This window comes from Pteropus alecto, unplaced genomic scaffold, assembly GCF_000325575.1.
Source record: "Pteropus alecto unplaced genomic scaffold, ASM32557v1 scaffold39, whole genome shotgun sequence".
Classification (NCBI taxonomy): domain Eukaryota; kingdom Metazoa; phylum Chordata; class Mammalia; order Chiroptera; family Pteropodidae; genus Pteropus; species Pteropus alecto.
The window spans coordinates 11,557,850-11,579,616 of NW_006443568.1; the positions used below are offsets into that span (position 1 = coordinate 11,557,850).

General features: G+C 33.8%; 1 protein-coding gene across 2 annotated transcripts in view; it reads right to left on the minus strand.

Moving 5' to 3' along the window:
- KDM1A (lysine demethylase 1A) overlaps nt 1-21,767 on the minus strand; it is a 52,600-nt gene that overhangs the window by 22,380 nt on the left and 8,453 nt on the right. The window contains exons 3-8 of one of the 2 annotated variants that reach the window (XM_006924461.3): nt 11,046-11,105; nt 5,978-6,111; nt 3,323-3,401; nt 2,620-2,712; nt 1,604-1,710; nt 403-419 (exon numbers count right to left, since the gene is read on the minus strand). In XM_006924461.3, the coding sequence (XP_006924523.1) occupies nt 403-419; nt 1,604-1,710; nt 2,620-2,712; nt 3,323-3,401; nt 5,978-6,111; nt 11,046-11,105 (490 nt within the window). The remainder of the gene's footprint in view (nt 1-402; nt 420-1,603; nt 1,711-2,619; nt 2,713-3,322; nt 3,402-5,977; nt 6,112-11,045; nt 11,106-21,767) is intronic. The other variant, XM_006924462.3, reaches the window with a different exon arrangement.

The window sequence follows — 21,767 nt, forward strand, 5'->3', positions numbered from 1 at the left end:
GTTTTTCAGAAATTAAACAGCTAAAATCATCAATTCTATTTTAACCATAAGAACCTGGCATGATACCAGCCCAAGCCACTGTCTTTTATAATGTAAAAAGAAAGGTATAGTTTAGAGTTTACATGGAGTGCAGTGAACAGTACTGTGGGCATGGAGAGCAAATGAAGTCTAAGTGGAAGCCTATGTGAGGAAGAGGCAGGTAAAATGACATCTAAGAAGGATAGAACTATGATGGGAGGAAGGAAACAAACTGATAGTCAAAGATATATTTAGTCATAGGTACTGTTTGTTATCTCTCTACTGGCTGTCTCTAACACCACTAAGGTACAGGCTGAGCAAGAGTCGCCCATATAGAAAGTATCTGTTCACAAATTCTAACACTAAATGCCATCTTTCTATCACCGAGTTCCGACTCTTTCCTTCCATCCTCAAAGTCAGCTGTGAATGATTTGACTGATGATTTCTCTGACAAACGGTCCTCTCATGAAGGCCTATGCCCAGGGACAGAGTGTCTGCTGTACATGAACTGTTGACAATCCCTCTTACTCTTAAACAGGCCCAGGTTTATCTTTGCTGACTACTGATTTTCAAGTATGGGGAAACCTTACTAAGCTGCAGTGATATTTCAATCATGAATAAGTAATATGGGCATACTCTATAAACTACAAATACACGAAAAAGCAAAACGAAACAAAAACCTGTACACTGGATTAAAACTCTACATGGATAACGATCATAATGATCCCCTTATTACTTACTGTATTCTTAGTACACAGGACACACAATTGTTTTCTAAATTAATAAATAACATTTTTATATGTTATTTATATGTTATTTATTATGTTAATAAATAACACATCAGGAATTGTTTACTTTTGATTTCCCCATACTCTACTTGAAAAGACTATTTTAAAAATTAACAATTTATAACAAGCAATTTGGATTGCAGTACACATAACATTTTAAAAGCTTTTATAAAATTTTAGATCATTTAGGTAACCCTGAGAAGTGTTTTTTTAAATGATGGGAGACTGGGGAGGCCTTTAAGTTACTGGAAGATAATTAAGTTGCAAAGTTTACTCATGACAATAATTTGAACAGTAGCATCCTAACGTGTTTTTTACCCCCCACTCTGTGCCAGCATCCCTTTCTTCCTTCAGTTTCCATTTCTCTCTGTAGGACTAATGAGAAGTGAACCAATCTCTTGGCTTCATCAGGCCCTAAAATATGGCTGTAGTCAAAAAGCAACTACTTTCCCTTGGCTATCAAACGGAATACAGTTCACTCTGTTCCAACACTGAAAATAACTGCCTCCTGCAAAAGATGTGTCCATGAAGCCCCCATCACCACCCCAAATGACCTGCAAATACCCATCAAAAGAGATGGATCATTTATAAACTCTAAATACTCACTGAGCACCTTTCAAAGCTTTACTGTAAAAAATGCTTTATCCAATATAAATAACACTATCCAAAACACTCTAAGTATTAATACTAATCAATTTGGTTTAGTTCAAGTTATACAATTCCTTAATTTGCAACAAATAATTTCCTTATCATATTTCTATTAGGCTAGGCTTTTAAACCTAAAATAAAATTCTTACCCTGGCTTCCAGAAGTGTGACATCCATTCCAAAACTCTGTAACTGACGAGCTGCTGCCAAGCCTGAGACGCCAGAGCCTATAATAATTACCTTTCCTGTCTTTTTAGCTAAAAACAAAAAGAACAAAAATTAGAATATTTTGTTGTAGGTTTGAGTTTGCATTTATGGCATTTTATCATGAAAACCTCTAGGTTCCAAAAGTGTCATGATATCTTACAAAGCAAACAATTCTAGACAGTTATTTTCAAAATATTGAAACTATCTGAATATAAACTAGCAAATATATGAAATTTATGAACTTTAATTTAATGTTGAAAATTTATAAATGAAATTCTTTATCTTAGGATTTACTTTCTCATTTTCTTAAAAGTTAAGTGCTTTAGCATCTGTGACCTTTGGTTAACTCACTATAAATGATCTGTTTCGTTTATTTACTTCAATTATACTAGGACAATTTGACCAGCCAACCCCTTTATTCTTAAAGCTATTTTCTTTAAGCTCTACTTGTATAGTCTTCAGTACCCCTTTTTGAAGAATTATTAAAGCATCAAAACTAAATGTATTTTAATAATAATAAATAAATGTATTAATTCTCAAAATATTCCTATCTCCTGGATTCTCGGATTCTGCAGATACCATGCAAGGGATAAATAGTATTTAAAAAATAAAAATGCAACCGTTAGCAGTAGAAAGAACTGGTCGATGAGAGAAAAATCTCGAACCTCCAGCTTTTATAATGAACTTTCACTTTTGACAAATTTTATATTTTTAACTGATTCTTCTTAAACTGGAAATCTAGTACCTTTTATTAAGTACCTATCAAAACAGAAATTATAGGAAATGAGAATTTACAAAGAGATTTTATTTTTACTTTGACTTATAAAATAAACTTTGGAATATTCTGACTCTAAATATAGGCTTAGAAATCAAAATAAAATGCTAAAAGCCTCCTGGAAATAATATAGAGTCCTAGAACTAAAACATAAAATCATAAAATGCATTGGCCAGGTCCTTACTTGGGAGGGGTTTTATCCTCTTATAGATGCCGAAGTTGATAAGACCATGACGCTCTAAATAACTGTGAACTCGGTGAACAAGTACAGTGTCACCTACAGAATAAATGAATTTAAAAACATGTTTATATTTTTAGCAGTTAAAATGAAAAACTCTGACTCTTCTTTTTCTCCAAAATTTCTCCATACATCTTTTCCATAAGCCTTTAGAAAAGTGATTCATAGAACAATTAGTCTGTGAGGTAGTACAAAATGCATGTTACATAAGGAATTTTTAAGAATGACATTACCCTGTAGACGAAATGAAAGACAAAACCAATTCTTTTTAATGTAGTATTATGTTCATTTACTTTGGCAAAAACTTTACACGATTTTGTTGCTGGTAAATGGGTTATGAGAGAGCCAGATAGCCAGCCAATTGAACATCAACAAAGTACTCCAGGGATTAAAGTTGGAACATAGGTCTGGGGAAACTATAAGCAATCTTTTGAACTCACTCATCTGTCAATGCAATTTAAAAACCAGGAAAACAACTACAAACATACAAAATAGCTTTTCTACAAGGCTTATTTTTGCACAGCACGAGGTAAAATAAAAGGAAAATATGAATAAAAAAATTAATGTTTTATTAAGAAACCATGAGCCTCCTGGAAGAAAATATTTATTTTCACAATCCAACACGAGTCCTACTGAAAACATTACTTACTGTTATAAGGTGCTTCTAATTGTTGGAGAGTAGCCTCAAATGTAAGCTGAATCTTTGGATTATCCAACCACAACTGCAACTGTATTTAAACAATAGAAATTGTATTACATACAATTAGAAACAGACCATTTGAACACTTTAATATATCTTTTTAAGGCCCCAAATATGGGCTTTTCCTTTCTTTGAAACAATGAAGAAGAAACTGATGAAATACAAAACCATGTCAAATGAGTGAATTATTGAAGAAGCTGGGAGGTATTTAACCTAAAAAGAAAAATACCTAGTAATTTGCCAAGATCATACATTTGGTAAGAAGCAAATAGAATTTAAACCTGGGTTACATGATTTGAGAGATACCAAGTAGATAAAATCCGCAGTCAGATGATTGACTAGATATACAGAAGTAGGGGGAAAAGAGGTGCCAAGCATCACTCCTCAGTTTTCGGCTTGCACAACTAAATGAGTTGGTATACCATTCACAGAATGAGGATCACTGAAAGAAGAGATAATGAATCTAGTTTTTAGACGATCAAAGAGATATAAGGTTGACATCTAGGTATACAGCTGAGGCTCAGAGGAGAGTCAAGGTCTAGAGCCATTTGCTTATGGGTAATAACCGAAGTCAAATGTGTAGAAGAGGGCTTCTGGGGAAAAAAAAACAGAAGAGAGGAGAGGACCAGAGCCTTGAGGAACTCCAGCCAGCTCACGTAATGACCTGCTGTTTCAAGGATAAGCCTACAAAGCAGGCAGAGAGGAAAACAGCCATGGGAGCAGGAGAAACACCGGAACACTATGTTATGTTAAGGGAGTAGTGTGTTCAAGAAAAAGGAGTGGTCAATTATTTCAAATACTGCTGAAAAAGCAGTAAGGTGAGGAGTGAAAAATATTATGGTACAATCAATGGCCTCTAATATGATTTCTCTTCATATTGAATATATATCTGCAAAATGCAAGAACAACTACATACCACCACATTCGAGTCTTAGCTAAAACTTAAGACTGTTCCATAGACAAGTTTCGATGAAGAAGGAATTTGGTCATGTCTAAATAAAATTAAAAGATGTAACCAAATTCATATGCATCTCTACTTTTCTCTGTGGTCACTGTCATGGGAAAATGAAATTCCTCAAGTACACCCTGGGCCCAAGCTCCTTACCCCTAAACGTAAGCGTTCCTTCTCCTTCCACTCTATAAAATAAAGCTCAGGTCATAGGTTCTACTTCAATAATCCTAAAGTTGCACTTTTAAAATGTGGAAGCAAAACCAGTAGTTTAAGACAAGATAACTGATAGAATCTTATAGGAGACAATGATTCATGTTCTGTTTTATAGCCAGAGATCAAAACTCTAACCTGGGCCAGTCTTTACCCAATTCTGGACTTCTGGTCACGGGAAATGAATCAGTGAAAACAGATCACTGTAAATACACCACTCAAATTCAAGTAAAAAGTGAAAACTCCCCTCAGATGAATTAAAAAGACAATTTTATCTAAAAAATCCACTTAAATCAAATGTTGATATGCCACACAGATGCTGATTCAGTTATAAGATAGATTAGTCTCAGAAATACATTCAAAATTTTCCACTCATTTAAAAAAAAATCAACTGTTTTTTCTTCACAAAAAAAGAACCTTTACTCTGTATTACAAAAACCCAGTATAACCTACAAATCACTCTAGCTAAATGACATTTAACAATCCATACTTAGTAATGGTTTTGCAATCTAACAGCCAAAATAAAGTTAGTGGTGGCTAAAAAGTGGACATACTAAAACAACACCTCTGAGCTATATACAAAATAACAAATTAACAAATTAAAATGTAAATTTGCTTTGATCAGCCCCGAGTACAATGTTCTGAATAGTACCTTGCTCTCTTCTACTCTATGGCTAAAGAATTTCTCATGAATAAAGGACATGAAACAAAAATTCACAGAAGAAACACACGCAACTAATAAATGTGAAGAAGCAGTCAAAGTAATCAAAGAAATAGAAAATACATAAAATGATTTTGGTCTATTATAGCAGCACAGATTATCATCATTTTAAAAACAAAAACAGGGGTGGGGCAAGGCAATGAGGGTGTCACCTGGTTCAACCTCTCAGGGAAGCAATCTGGCAATAGATATCAAACTTAAAGTGTTTATAATTTTTAACAAAGTTGTTTTCCTTCTGGAACTCTATCAAAAGGAAATAAACAGTCTAGAATGTATAAAAGTTGTTCAGAGCTTAATTATAATAAAGCAAAAATATTTAAATGTCCAACAGTTAAATTACGACCCAACTGTCAAGACAAAATATTACGCAGGCATTAAAATCAATCATTTAGCCAGAGGAGAAGGATGAACCAGATGAATAGAACAGAATAAGGGTTTCTTTTATCCTAGGAAAAATGACAAAGTGATTATTTTAAAAGTATATTAAAAAAAAGTTACAGACTCATATTGCTTACGATGTTATGAGGAATGAAAAGGAGCCAAAAAATGAGAGCAAGTCGGATCTCAATTTTCTAAAAACAAGAATTACATATATGTTTAAAAATATCTGAAGAAAAAAACAACTAATTTTAAACAACAGTTCTGTCTTTTTCCCATATTCTTTGTAAGAGTAATAAGTACTTTCTATAATCAAGGTAGAAAAGATGACATGGAAACTTACTGTGCGGTTTCTAATAAACAGAAAAACCTTCTGGGTCTGTTGTGGTCCACTGATGATATCTGGAAAACAAGCTGCTTCTTGAGAAGTCATCCGGTCATGAGGAAGTCTACTCTGGAACGCTGCACCCTCCACACCTAGCAAAGAAAGCAAACGACTCTGGGAAAAGTGCAAGTGAATACAAAACTTAGGATAATGACTATGCCTTCAAACTTCTTTTTGGCCTGAAGAACCTCTATAAAGCTTTGCCTCAGACAATCCTACCTCCTTTTCTAACAAAACAATTTGCTCAAAAGCTAAATAGCCTTATAATTTAGGCACTCAGGTGTAACATTCCAAAATTACAGTCTACTGAGTGAAATACATGTTATGAAACTTAACGAGACACTGGAATATTTTTTCTTTTACAAAACAATTTTATAATATTGGAGGACACACTAATTAAAATTAGTATCAATAATACTCTATAATAAAATTTAAAAATAAAGAACCAGAATAAAGGAAAATACAGAAAAGCAAGAGAGGCTATGGAGTGGTAAACACAATCACATGCCTTCTTTTGGGATTATAGCAGGGAACAAGAGGACTCTAAGGTTTAATAATCAACAGGACAAAATACACTATCTTGTCAATGGTATCATCCATTAGTTCCTATAATTCATTGCTGGCAAGCAGTGAGAGAAATTAAGCAGACTACAACTATGAGACAAAAGAAAGCAAGGAATTTTCCTTTTCTGGCAGAAACATTAGAAATGTTTCAGTACGTACCAAGTAAATTCGTTACTGCATATGCTATATACTACATATACTTGTAGTGTATAAATATCTTATATACTACAAGTAAAATATATGTTATTTTGAAACTCTTTAAATTGGGTATTAAATTGATGTTTTCATAAGCTGCTGGTTAAGCACATCTTTATAACATGTCCTTATATATATATTTACATATATTTTACTTGTATATCTAAGATCGCCTTATAAAAATATATTTAACCACCAGCTTATGAAAATATCAAGACACAATTTAAAGAGTTTTAAAATTCAATACCACTGAAGTAATTATATACGAGTAATGAAATAGCCACCTGATATCCACTTATTTTAAAGCACATAAAACAAGTTGGAAGCACTGATAATGAAAGCAAAATTAAAGGAAAGGCATTTGTAGGATTAGGAGAATAAAAAGAACAAGGCAGGAAAGTTCTAAATTAGAAAATTATAGCTTAGCCATTGAGGTGCTGTTTCCACAAAGACATTCAAACACTACCTAGAAAAAAGCAATGGTTAACCAGAGGTTAAGCAAAAATGCCTAATGCTAATATGGGCTGCACATTAAGAAACACTGCTTTTGGAGACAAGGGGAAAAATCTATCCATCCACAGTGGATAATGAGGGCACAAATGCTGTTTCAAATAACTAAAGTAAATCAATCCTTACAACATTTAATGAATCCCAACCTAAAATTAAAGACTGTCTGGATAATTTTATTCCTTAAAGAAAAAAATAATCAGTAAGAGCCATGTATTTGAGGATGGAGCATGAAATTAAGGCAAGAAAAGAAGAAATGCTGACTATCAGGGGTACAGGTTATTTCAGTAATGTGAAATTTTCTGAAACTATACAGCTTTAATATCCCCAGTCCCCTACCACCAAAATCAAAACAAACAAAAAACAAAACTAAGATCAAAAACATGTCACATTATAAGGAGCATTATATACATAATAATAATAATCCTGAGTATTTGTACCAAGTATCTCTTAATAGTTTACTTCTTGGTATATTTCATGAGTGTGCACTATTAACACGAAAATCCATAAAATCTATAAATTTTACTTCTCTCTCCTCAAAATAGGGGTAGCTTGCTTTCTTTGATATATTACCTTCTACATGTTTAATAGGTGATCACTGAATATCAACCCTACTGCAAAATATAGTCAATGACAGGAAAACCATGTAGGAAAAAACACTAAATTTTATACATCTGGCTCCTTGTTCTAAGAGTTCTTATCATCAAAAATCACTAATCTAGCTGGCTAACTTTGGGAATCTTGAGGATATGTAACAATTAAGACGTTTTATTAAGTCATGTGGTAGTTTTAAAGTATCTTTAAATCAAATATCAAAAGCTTAACAAAAGGAATTTAAAGAAGCCAAAAGTTGTGACATTGGTGTATCCGTGAATAGTCTCTTCTCTATCTCGATCTTCTACGATCACATCTAAAAAACCTAATTGTTCCTAAATAATCAATTTTTAAAAATGAAAAATGGCTTCTAAAAATTCTCAGTAATTATTACCTTCCTCTTGGTTTTTAGAGATGAAGACTATTATTTCAAGGAAAGACAACGACTATCGAAATCAAGATAAAAAGCCTGCAAGATAAAAATCTAATCTTTTTTCAAAGAAAAATTAATTTGGAACCTAAACTGTTCAGGAGTTAAACCAAAACATCCTTTTTATAGGATATTTCCAAAATGAACTAATAGACCACTCTGGATAATCGAACTCATGTTCTCCTTTAGAGGAAGACACCTTAGATAATACAGCTGACTTTAATGATATCCTTATTAAAGGGAAGTATCAGTAGTACAGATAATTCAGAAATAACTTATACTTGGCTCTGGAATATAGCTTTTTACTTTGGTGTTTGCGTGCACTTAACAGAATCTGGTATTCCAGAAATCTAGACTCTTTCAAAGATGCTATCTAAAATTTTTTAAAGCCCAAGGCTGCCTACATAACAATCTTGCCCTTTGGTCAATTCCTTTTTATCACTATTGCACATAGGAAATGCCAGCATCACCTTTCAAAACATAGTCATGCTAAAAGCACTACTGCCCTTTCTAATGGTCTGGCTCAGCAATTTCTCTGAATACAGTAGTAGTAGTTACATTGTATAAGGGAATAATTTAGACCTTTTCAGATAGATAAATTTGAGAGGCATTGAGAGGCAGAAGAGAAGAGGGAAGAGATGATGATATAGGCCTTCTAGTCCATTAAATCATTTCTCCCCTGATTCTGATGATAAAGGTAGCATCTTGAGAAGAATAAGGTAACAGATATATAAAAATTAACAAAGAAAAGAAGGCCTCTATGAGTTACTTGTCATTGTTTTTTTTTTTCCAGGAAGTAGATAAATTAACTATAATTAGATTTCTAGCTGAAGAGTGAAAACAAAAGCCTGACAGGACCTACCTATAAAAGACTACTTAAAATTAGTAAACTACAGATATGCCATATCTAGTCCTATAATAGTTTTTTGAAATAAAAAGAGTAAAGAATAGGGAGAGAGGAAAGGAAAAAAGAGAATCCCATGATTTCTTGTTTTAGAGGTTTGATTTTTAGGATAAACAGACACCAAATGATTCTATGAGGGACAGTGTAATGAATAGTCTGATTAAAAAAACAAGACCTCTAGGTTCTCACTCCTTCAACTGCTGGCGTATCCCTGGGTCAAGTCATTTAACTTTGTTTCAGGTCTGAATCCATAAAACAGGTGATACAATACTACCTGTTTGTCTAGGAAGCTAGACAAGATGACCTTGAGTTCCCTTCCAACTTAAGATTTAGGATGTACACACCAACTTGATGTGGATTTTAAAAAATCAAGATATGATCCTGGCCCCAAGATACTTATGAGGGTCATTTGGTTTTATTAAGAGAAGAATGTTGATCACTTATAAGTAAATGTTTCTAATGCTGATGTATCATCTCACAAATACATGCTTCTGAACATGACAAAGATCTGAAGAGAGATCTCAGAATAGTCACTTCTATTCCTGGAAACACTTAAAATTCATGTTCTACTAATATTAAGTCAGTAGCACCACAGTTTTAAATGTAAGTCTGCTTTTACTTTTAGCAATATAACATAGTTAAATTAAGCAGAAGAGTAAATTTATTCACATAAAAACAAAAAAGCAACAAGAAAATAATATATTTCTTCAAGATTAAAGTTCTAAAGTCTATCTCTGATCCTCAACAATTCCATGATGACCCAATTGTTCATCCTTTGATGAAAAGCACTCTCAAAGGTTAATCTGCCACAGATATAGACTCTGAATGAGGATTTTTAACTCCTCCAAGATAACCATGTGCTCACTGGCAATTAACTGCCGATCCTAGGGACAGCATTTAAAGGAAGTCTACTTCCAACATTCCGGATTCCCAAATACTAATTTCTGCATTAACACTGAACTATCTTTGCTCCAAGAGAGTAAAATACAAATACTCCCTGGACCTGCTTTACACAAACTGCGATAAACAAATAATTTTAAAGTAGACTTAACAGTTGAAAAGTGACAAACTCCAAAAATGAAATAATATCTATTCCAATTTATAAAACCAGCCTTAACACTGGAACACACAAAAGCATCCTTTAAGAGGCAAAGGATGAAATCCAGACATGCTATTTTGGATTCCTAGAACAAACTTTAACTGTTTCAAATGGACCCCTAAAAGTCATTTAACCTTTTTTACTTTTTCCTAGAAGTAAAAATCTCAGTTTGGTCTGAAATGAGCATTTTGAGCAGACTTTTTTTTAAATAAGATTAATTTTTGTGTGAGAAAAAGTTTAAACTGCAAAATGATTAACTATGTAATATTAACTGAAAAAAATTTATCCAACGCCATGTAACAACCATTGCTAGAGTCACGTGCCTGACTAGTTCTAGAACGCCTTACGGTCTTTTTTTTTTTTTTTTTAAGACTTTCAGTCTATGGATTCTCCTCTGTAGATGCAGTTATATTTCTTTTTAAAGGTCCCAATTCCTAAGCCTATGTTTTATATCATGTTTACTGTTACTATAAAGGCTGCTGGGGAGAAAAGTACCGCCATCTCCTTAAAAACATGAAGAAGAGCGGAGGGCTGAGATCGGCCTGAGGACTTCAAAAGGTTTTGCCTGCCTTTGTTCTGGCTACACTCTCTAATACTACTCTGTTCTTTGCGTTATATTTCCCCTGCGCTTCTGGCTAAAATGTGGATACCACAGCCAAAAACACTTGCAAGCATCAATCCCTGACTTGGCGGCTCTTGCTACTAAGTGGCAAGCATCTAATGCCACCCTCACCTGATGCTTGGCCGTCTCCATACCCTCCAGAACTGTCGTCTTGAAGTCCTCCTGCTTGCCCTGTGGAAGGAAAGAGGAGAACTCAGGGACCTTACTCCATAATTAAGATAATATCTGGACATAAAGGCCTAATAGTTGGCGACTCACGAATTCACCACCAACTAGTAAACCCATATTCAGAGAGCTCCTTCTGGAATCAAGGCCCAGGGAATCACATCATAGTCTTCAAAATTCTGGTCAGGAAATTTCAACTTTACACGCTGATTCTTGTTGAAAGATAGCAGAACAAAATAACATAGTATTTCTAATCACTAAACCTTTGCTGTCAGTCTCGTTTACTAGTCCAGTTTGTATAGGGGAAAAAAGGGATTCCAAATGTCTTTTGCTGCTTGTTGCTAGACTGAGAATGCGTGTGATATGGGCTCAAGGATCTGGAGTTATAACAATTCAGCATCCGCTCAATCTCTCTCTGTCTTCACTTTTCTATCTAAAAAATATATTTGACAATAAGCAAAAGACATAATTTTAATGAAAAATTCTCCTCTTGACTTCGAAGCAGGGACTGTAACAAAATAATTCAGTTCCAAAAAAGTTTTATTTACTATACACGCTAGACAGCGCTAGCTAGATCTGAGTATGCCAGTGCTTCCTTAGCAAAACTTTAAAACACACTATAAGATGACCTGCAGTCATATGCCAAGTACTGTAGACAGACACACACACAGGGTAGGGGGCAGGCAAGATCCTAGGGGAACTTCTACCTTAAGCTACATGATAAGCCTGATAAGAAAAATTTCTTCATTGGTTAACGTATAGAAATAACTTCAAAATAAGTATTACAGCTTGAAAGTTCATCTGAGAAAGATCAGGAGAGATCATCTTCCAGGCTCTTCCAAAATCTATCACCAAGACAGATGCTATGATCCCCTTACACTCCTAGCCACCTAGTACACCATGAAAAACTACAGTGTGATCTCTGGAAGATATGACACCCCCCGCCCCATGATCTAAAAACTGACAAACTTCATTTAACCAGTTTATTTTAAAAGAATTTCAACTAGAAGCAAGTTGACTGTTCTACCATTTGCGTTAAAAAGGAGCAGCAAAGTGAAACTAACATAGCACACTTACTGTAAGAATGCTCCTAGGTCTTTAAGACTTAAAATGACATCATCATCTTTAAGTATACGAAGGTGTTAAGTATACGAAGACAGAAATGATTTTTGACAACACTAGAACGTATTGCTAGAATGTATATGCTCTGCTTTGAAGGTAGAATAGAATCTCACTAGAAAATTATCTCTCTATGATCTTGTCTGAAGGGCCCTTTAGGTTCTAGAAGATTATGCTTCTCAAACAGGGCACAAGGCATATGATTTGTTGTTTGTAGCCTTTGGAAAAGGACATATTAATTATGAAGAGATGACTCCAATTACTTGATCCAACCTGCAAACTTAACTTGAAAATGCAGGCTTTACACTTAAAATTTTACTTTTAAAGTTTAAATCAAAAATGATCATTCTTAGTAACTTCTGGATTTATTCATTAAAAAAAAAAAAAAATCAGAGTTAAAAAAAATTGTTGTCATTGTTTTGTTTGGTTCCAAACCAAACCAAGCTAGATCAGAAGACTGAACTGTATTTTAAAAAGTGGGGAGAGGGGGCTCAGAACAGTGAAATAAATACGGTTTCCAAGACTAACATTAAGGCATTAAGAATAATATAGCTCCTCTCAAATTTTATTCCTGTCTTGGAAAAGAATAAAAGCAACAGTCTCTTACCAAGAAAGCATCTAACCAGTTCTAAAAAAATAACAAAATCTACTTTCAAGCTAGCCATTAAGCTTGAATTATTTTATTCTTCCTTCTATTGTTTTCCTTCTTTTCTCACTATTTGCAATGCAATATGATAATTAGCTTATTTCAACCTACAGGTAGCTCTTGACTGATTTTTTTCTCTGTCAATGGTACTTTAAACAGAAACACGGATTTCTTATTTCTTATCCTTGATTTATATGCTCAAAGAGTTAACAGGTTGCTCTTTTTTGCACTAGGTAGGCAGTGCAGTGTTGTTTGTGTTCTGCTTTTAAACAAAAAGAACTACCAAAACTCTTATAACGATATTGATCTTTGATAAAACAATGTAAGAGAAGTACAGAAAATATTCAATACTCTGGGAATATTTTTTAAAGGGATCCCTCATAACAGCAGAAAGTCAAAAAAGAAATGAAACTCCAAGTATTACTGAAGCAGAGAAATAGAAAACCAAGCAGAAGGCGATATAAACATGCAAGAAATGATGGAAAACAAAATAAAAAGCGTCTAAAATTAAGCAAAGGAAGAACAGATTTATCTCTTGACTTAATGAAGGTTTATAAAACGTATGATGAGGTTGCTATTTTTTCTCTATTCACAACATATTCATGAGTATTTTGAGGGTGTCCTGTATCTTCAAAGACAGCTGAAAACAACATCATCTTCATTGGCTGTATTCTAGACCAAGGCTTCATCATTTTCTTAAAAACAGCACGCATACAAATGTTTGCAGCTAGCTCTCCATCCAGGTAGTGTCTCTGATTAAAACATAAAAAATCCTATATTCATTTGCTCTTTGAGTCTTTCCAGCCTAAGACTCTCTGCTTCTGACAGTGGCATAATGACATGGAACAGCAAGCAAGTTCAGCTGTTATACCCATGAGCTCAAATTGAAAATAGAAAATGAAAATATATAAAAGCAACTTTTTAATATCACCTTGATTTGGGTACCACTGCACAGGAGACTTCATTTTGTTTTCAATCCCATCGCCCCACACCCACACCCACCCACCTATACATCCTCAAGTTTGAAGTAGAGATCCTTATTTGTGCCTGTTTCCTCCAAATTGAAAACAAAATCGTTTTCGTTTATCTTACATAGTAGCCTTTCAGCTGTCCTCTAATAAACCTTCTGCAGATCAGTTTATTCTTGATGAACCGTGAAGTATTTTAGTTACAGTCACACTACTGGATATTTTCTCATCTTGATTCATATTCTCAAGAGACCACTCTTGCAGTATCTTAGAAGAAAGTCTATGATATCCTTCAAATACTTTTATCTGGCAAGCATGGAGGTGAGAATCACTGGTTTGTTGTTCTCAGGAACATACTGACCAAAACATTCACATTTTGACTAGTTTCTTAGAATCACATTCAAACTGATAACTTTTGTAAACATTTTTGAGAAACTTCTAAACTTCTGGGAAGCAATGATTTTTAAACAGAAAATCAATTTATCAAAATTTATTTAATCAAAATTTTACCAAATTTACAGCATAAAAGTGGCTGCCAAATGACTGATTTCAATCAAACCCAACAAATTGCAGAGGAAAAAAAATCTTTTAAAACATAAGTTTCCATTATATTAAGTCAGTTGAGTTTCCTATTTAATACTCTCACTAATTCAATGTTTACTGAATTACCATCCAAAACTGCCAACTACAAATACAAATGTAGAACAGGTTGAGTCCCTATTTTAAAAGGGTTTATAATCTAACTGGGGAAAGATGAAAAATCTCCAGAAAAAAACTTTTTTTTTTTTTTTTTTTAAAGTAAACAAGTAGCTAACACAGACTAGGAGAATCAGGAAAGCTTTTCTGAGGAAATCCAGAGAGATTTGAATAGACTAGCATGGTCCAGAACATTTATAAAAGCAAGGACAAAAACACAAGACATGGTATGCGCAGAGAAACACACAGTTCCCTGCTTACTGATATCTTCTCAAAGAGCAGTGGGAGATCAAGCAGGAAAGGTAAATTAGCCACCTTCAGTGCCAAAACCTAAACTTGATCTTACTAGTAACAAGGGAGAACTCTATGATCTTTGGCAGGAAAGCAGCAAAACAAGTGATATTTTAATTAAACTTAATCTAGTCTCTTTGTACCACATGGATTGGAGGGAAAAGGTGACCTAGATAAAAGAGATCCAATCAAAAGGCTACTGAAATCATTTAGATGTGAAGTAAAATCCCCCAGAATAAAAAGGTGACAGTGAAAACGGATAAGGCATAACAGATCAAAGAGGCTGTGCACAGGAAGATACATGACTTTGATTTGATAAAAGAGATAAAGGACTTTCAAGATGACTCCAAGTCTTCTAAATTCAGGAGAGTGGTGATAGAATGGACAAAATAGGAAATCTGGGAGATAGGCTAGTGAAGTTAAATGAAAATACTCTAAAGATGGTTGGAAATTAAAGACTAGAACTCAACTAAGACTGAGGCTTAAAGACTTTAAAATAGCATGGAGGTAATAAAAGTTTCAGAGTTTAAAACTATTGTAAATGTATGATTAATCTAAGGAAAGTCACCATGTTTTCAAAGAGGAATTGGTCGACCTAAACATATGACAAAAAAGTAAAAAAAAAAATTTTTTTGAGACAGGTAGCGAGTTACTGGTGACCATCAACATTTTGCGCTGCCTTCCTAACATCCTGTAGTGAGAGGCTGCTTCAAAAACACCTTGGAGTATACCACTCCTGGTGCATCGCTTTCCTGCTAATCTCCTGACTATGATTCTTGGCAGAAGAATAAATGATCTATAGCAGCAGTTCAAAGAAATGCAAAGGAAAGTAAAGAGGTTGACTAAACTAGCATGAAGGAAAAATCTTAGGGGTTCCTTTGAAGCATATCAGAGGCATTTTAACACAGCTAACACTGTGCAATATCATCCAACAAAATTATCCAAAATGAAATCTTTGGGTTCTAATTAGAGCAGCAATCCTAGGGTTACACTGTCATTTAAAGTACTGAACTAAAACTGATAGCCTTCTTAAGGTCTCGAAAGCAGGAAAATAGTGCTGCCTGAGGTAGGAGCCTGCCTAGAATTTTCCCACAGTACTGCTGGAAGATTTGCATCTCAAGACGGAACATGGGGGCAGAAGTAAGCTCAGTAGCAAGGATCCTATACAAAACAAAGAGCACTACAAGATAGGGAGGAAAAGAGAGCTTTTCCAAGCCAAATGGGAAGAACTGACTTTTTCACATGCTATTTCATTCCACGTTCCAGAGTAGGGGTTTTCCTTACTTATTTCAGCGCAAAGTCTTGGTTTATAGTTCACATTTCAAAATATTCCAAATACAGTATACAATTCAGATGCTATGTTAGGCTGCTCAACTACCAAGCTTAAGGTGTGTTTAAGTAGTTAACAATAAAGCTTACTTTTCTAGTTATTCACCTATTTTTAAAAAGGCCAATATTGAACTTTATTCTGGACCTGAAATTAAAAGAACCATTATAACTTTCCACAGCTAACCATGAACACATTTCTCAACAAGAGAATCCTCCTTTTTCTGCTCAAGTAAGTTTCTCAGAACTCTGGTTATCTACATCTTTCCAGACTCCTATCAGGGGCTTCTTCCATCTTAAATACGATTTCGGTCTACTGCTATGAAGAAGATACAACTTCTTAGGTGTTCATTAATCATATGTGCTCATATTACCTTCAAATATCAGAAGGTGCAAAAAAACAGCAGAAGCAAAAACACTACCCTATGTTCAAATGTTTAAAATCTCTGTGATCAGCAAATATGACAAAATCTTAACATTTGTTTATCTCAACAGTTGTTGATACATGGATTTCAATTATGTTATTTTGAGGAGAGAAAGTCTACATTAGAATGCATAAAGATTTGCCATTCCTCCTATGATTTAACGTATATCAGCTTAAGGAATGATCTACTATGTAAGTGACACATTACTGAAAATGGGCTACCCACACTTTCCAGTTTCCAAAAGTGACAAAGTATGTTGACCTAGTCCAAAACCTAACCTGATTTTTTCCTAAGTAAAACATCAATCCACCCTATTCCTGATTCAACTCTCTGTTTAACAAATAGATGTTTGTACACGAAGGTGGAGATCATACTTTCTCATCTGATCATATCAAGCCCTATTTACAGAGAAAATCCTCACAAAATATCCTGTTCCTCTATTATACCATGATCAGACCAAATAAAGGAAGGTTGCAAAATGAATTCAAGGAAATTATAAAAACAAAGTTGCTCGGCTAAACAAATTACTATTTAACCTTAATAAAAGTAACAAATGAAATGAAATCATTCATTATAAGAAAAGCAGCTCAATCTTTTAAAGACCAAATATAAACTGGTAGATCTAATTCAATGGTTCTTATTAGCCAAAAGCAGTAAACAGTTAAAAAATAAGTATCTCAAACTGCTTCATAAAAAAGCCCAGCTTCATCCCTTCATAATCAATGTAGAACTTCCAAAATCCAATTTGGGGAATAACATTTTAAAACTTCTGAGTTTTTAGCATACTTTGAATACACTTTTTTTATTGTATAGTTTCTTCACTGTAGTCAATTATTATCTGTAACCCTAAACTAGTCTGAATTCTTTGCAGGGAGGACCTAGTCTGCAGCTCTGAACCCTCAGAATCCAGGACTGTGCCTGGAATAAAGCACTGTAAGTTTTAAAGTAAATGCAGACCTGCCATGTTTGATAAGAGTCTTACTTTGTGCAGAAAATATATCTCTTTTCTTTTAAATGTTCCCCTCCAAACTATCAATTCCCACCCCCACCCCACATCTCCTTTTTTAACTCTTCCAGTAAGTCAAGAAGGATTTGGGACAACTTACTTCCCTTCTACCCTTTATGCCTTGAAATCCCTCCAAATTTTTATACTAAAATGTAATATTTAATTACGAGTATTTTGTCTTTTTCACATTTATGTATACATTTGTGTCCCACACTAAGTTATAAATTATCTGAGAGTAGAGATCATGTGTTATATAGGTGATATATATCTTGGTCCATTTTTTGTTCTCTCTCAAAATAAAAAATTTTGTTGAATTATCGGCCTGCAACATTTTTTTCTCAGCCCTCCAGCAAGGTATTCTGGAGCACAGTTCCAAATCAGAACACTGAAATGATGCTACACGCACACACACAAAGGCCAGAAAATTAATTCTAGATCTGTTTTCTAAATGTACGCATCATACCTTGTCTAACACAACTCAAATAATTTCAGGCACTTAGATCTGACAATAATTAGCAGGCCAAAATGGCAACATAAATAATTCTGGCAGGAATGAATTTCCCAGCAACTTTGTGAAGGTAATGAGTCAATTCTCACCAAACCTGAAGGCTGCTCTTGCTCTCAGACTGCACTTGTAAGCATAGAGAGAAATCAGACAAATAACTTGAGAAATAGAGCATGATGAAAAAAAAAAAAAGTTATTCATCTGAACTCTGACCATGTAACTATCCAAGCTGCCAAACCCAGCACCTATACTGACTGCAATCGGTAAGACTGCCTCATAGGGCAGCTCATTAACAAAGAACTATGAAAACATAAGGACCACTACACAAAATCAGAACTACTGATTCTGATATCTGGTCAAATTCCATCATTCCAAGCTCTAAAGACAGTCCAAAAGATTGTGCCTTTTAGATTTTTGCTATACTGAATAAGCAATTCATCAAATCTTTGGTCACTGATCTTTTGTCATATGGATATTTTCATTGTAACAGTATTTGTAATCAGATTTCATTAAATTTTTAGCTAAAATCTTTCACCTATACGCATATATTGTATATATTTTCTATAATTTAGAGTTCTTAATGATTCAGGTTGCATCTCCCTTTATGTGATTTTTAAAAGTACTTTCAACCTACAGTATGACTATTATATGAACAGGGTCCCAAAATTAAAACCACATAAATTTTTTATCATACCAATCATTCACATCAATGATTTCTGTAATTTATTTACTAGCCTATATCTCTTTCAGACACAGATATTTAAAATTAACATGCACAATATAGAAGAGAGCTGGTACTTTCCTTTGTTTGTATTCTTACAAGAATTCTTGTAAGAATATAAGGAGATAAAGTGATTTTTCCCACAGTCATTCAATAAAGTAGATTATAACACAGAGCTGTCACTGATCGGCTAATCCTATCTAATAACCATAACTAACAAAATCAATTTGAAGAGTTAACCAATGGTTTAATGAAGACTTTAAGCTTCATTAGAGTATTAGCACATCACTAAGCCTGGAAAAATGTTACATGGACAGACACATGCCTTTTTTTAAAACATACTTCTGATGTCTCTATTGAGAAATCTATTAACTTGAAGTGTTGAGAAAGACATCTTAATAGTCCATTACAAATTTCATTTATTTAAAGTTTTTATAAAAGTCTTAAGCTATATAAAACTAAGCTACTTCTAATATAAAAAGAAATATATCTTCCTAAACCAGAGTTCCTAAACAGTTATCCAATATGAAATTTAAATCCAGGAAAAACAGGTGAGGTCCTTTTGGAAAATTCCAACTGCTGAAAGGCAGCAGAGGAAAATCATATTTTTGTATGGAAATAAAAATAGCTGAGTGCTAACAAATCAGTTAATATACTAAATCCTCATTGAGAAATAATCTAGTGTAACAACTGAGCCAATTATTCTAATCCAACAGTCCAGCAAAATTTTACTCTATTTTATAGACACTCCACTATTAAGAGATACTACTAATTAGCAAACAATTCCAAGGACAACCTGTTCTTGATAGAAAATTACTGAAAAACCAAATAAAACCATCATTAGTTAAAACAAATATATTCAGAGTGTAGGCAAATATAAAAATACAGGAAAATGTTTAACAAATTAAGTAGATATTAAATATAAGCTGCAAAACTTAGTACGAAAAATACATCATTCACCCATGTGAATACCCCAGGACCACATGCCACATTAAGTTATCAAAAACTGACAAATCTAAAAACAATGTTTAAGCCAGAACAGAGAACTTCTTAAACAAACTCAAACAATAAAACTCAAGTCTCGTTTCCATAAAAATTCCGCTTTGGTATTGAGAACATTTTCCCATTGACCCAAATCCACTAAAACTGATTACGAAATAGCCTGTCATGTATCCAATCCCACTCTCTTTACTCCTTTAGTTCACTCTTGTAGATCACATCAAATTGGTTTTTCCAAAACATGTATTTTGGTACAACATCCTTCACTCAAAAAACAAAACAAACAAACAAACACAAAAAAACAAACTCAATGCATCCCCTCTACCCCGCCACCCCACCTTCCTCCCAGTGCTTAAAGGTCACTGAGTCCAAATTCCTTAGCCTGGTAACCAAGGCTCCAACCTTCCTTTCTGGCCTCCTCTCAAAACTCTCCTAGAGGAATTTTCTCTAGTCAAATCATTTTACCTACTGACTTCAAAGACCTTGAGCTTTCAGAATAACTTGAGCCATCATAATTAACAAATATTTTATTTTTCTTAAGATTAACACTGTGAAAAGCAAAGCAAAATTTTCTAAACAAATTTAAAAGTGGGTACACCATTTAATAGAATAGGTTAATTTCTTATTATCTAAAATGATTGAGATGAAGAAAAGATATGGTTAAGAGCCAGACTTACACCTTCTCTCAAGATTTTAAGATATATGATGGCAGGGCTTTCAGTCAATTTCTGAGTGAAAACTCAAGTGAAAGAACTGGTTCTGATAAGAGATTTGGAAACCCTAGACAGTTTCTAAATACTTGAACTTAACTGATAGTACTTTATGATTCACCATCAGGGCCCAATCTATTCCTAAATTACATAAACCAGTAAATTCCCACTACTTTTCCAGGGAAAGTACTTACCTAATGCACCCTAGTTTTTTGGTTTTTTTTTTTTTAAGTTTTAAAAGAATAACTTTATTTTCATAACCTCATATAACATATTTGTAAGTTTTGGCTGTTATCAACACATTTCTAAGCACTGATGATATCCTAAACTTAAGAAACAAAACTTTAACTTTCCCCCCAAATACTAAGATAATTAAAGTAAACCATTGGATTAAAATTAACTAGAATGCAATAGCATAAAGACAGTTTCCCAAATCCTAAATCCTTTTGCTAAGGTATTATTATTTTTGTAGGAAGAGTCCCTGACATTTATGGGAAAGATAAATAAATAAATAATCAACCAATCAACTTATCGTTTTTATGAAAAAGAAAAACATGAAAACCAAGACTCAGTTTAAAATTTTTCAAAGGACAAAGAAAGCATGTATCAACTGAGTACTATGATAAATCAGTTATTTACCGAAAACACTGACAATCACATCAAAAAAGAGGGTGAAGCAGCATTTGAGAAATCAGATCATCTACTGAATTATACTTAGTACCCTAGACCTAAGAGATCAGCAGTCTCTTGAGCTATGAAAGCTATCAAAAGGATTATCTCCATGTATCTTATTAGAAAGTCTACAGCACAGGTAGGAAAAAAGAAAGCAAGAATCAAAGAATACAGAGAAAAGAAGCAGAGTCAAGAGAAGAATTGGAGGTAATGACAGAAAGAAGGGAAGAGAGCTCGGTATAAGTCTAGAAAACCGGGGGGAAAAAATCAACAATAAAAGAGTAAAGGTTGAGGTACAGAAAAGGTTATCTTTGCCTCAGGGACATTAGCCCCAAGGTAATATACCACTCCCAATTAGGAGATATCCAAGAAGTCATTTAATGAAAGTTTTAAGAAAATTATTCTAAGAAAACCCAATTCCTGAGAAGAACCGAACCCAGAATCTATCTTTTTCTAAATGTCTTCGAATGATATTCTTTTATTAAAACTTATCAAAATTACTGTAAATTATAAATTTTTATTTTTGAAGTTTTAGCGAGAATGTTTGGTATAGTTTAAGTTTAAATTAACACATAATTTGTAAT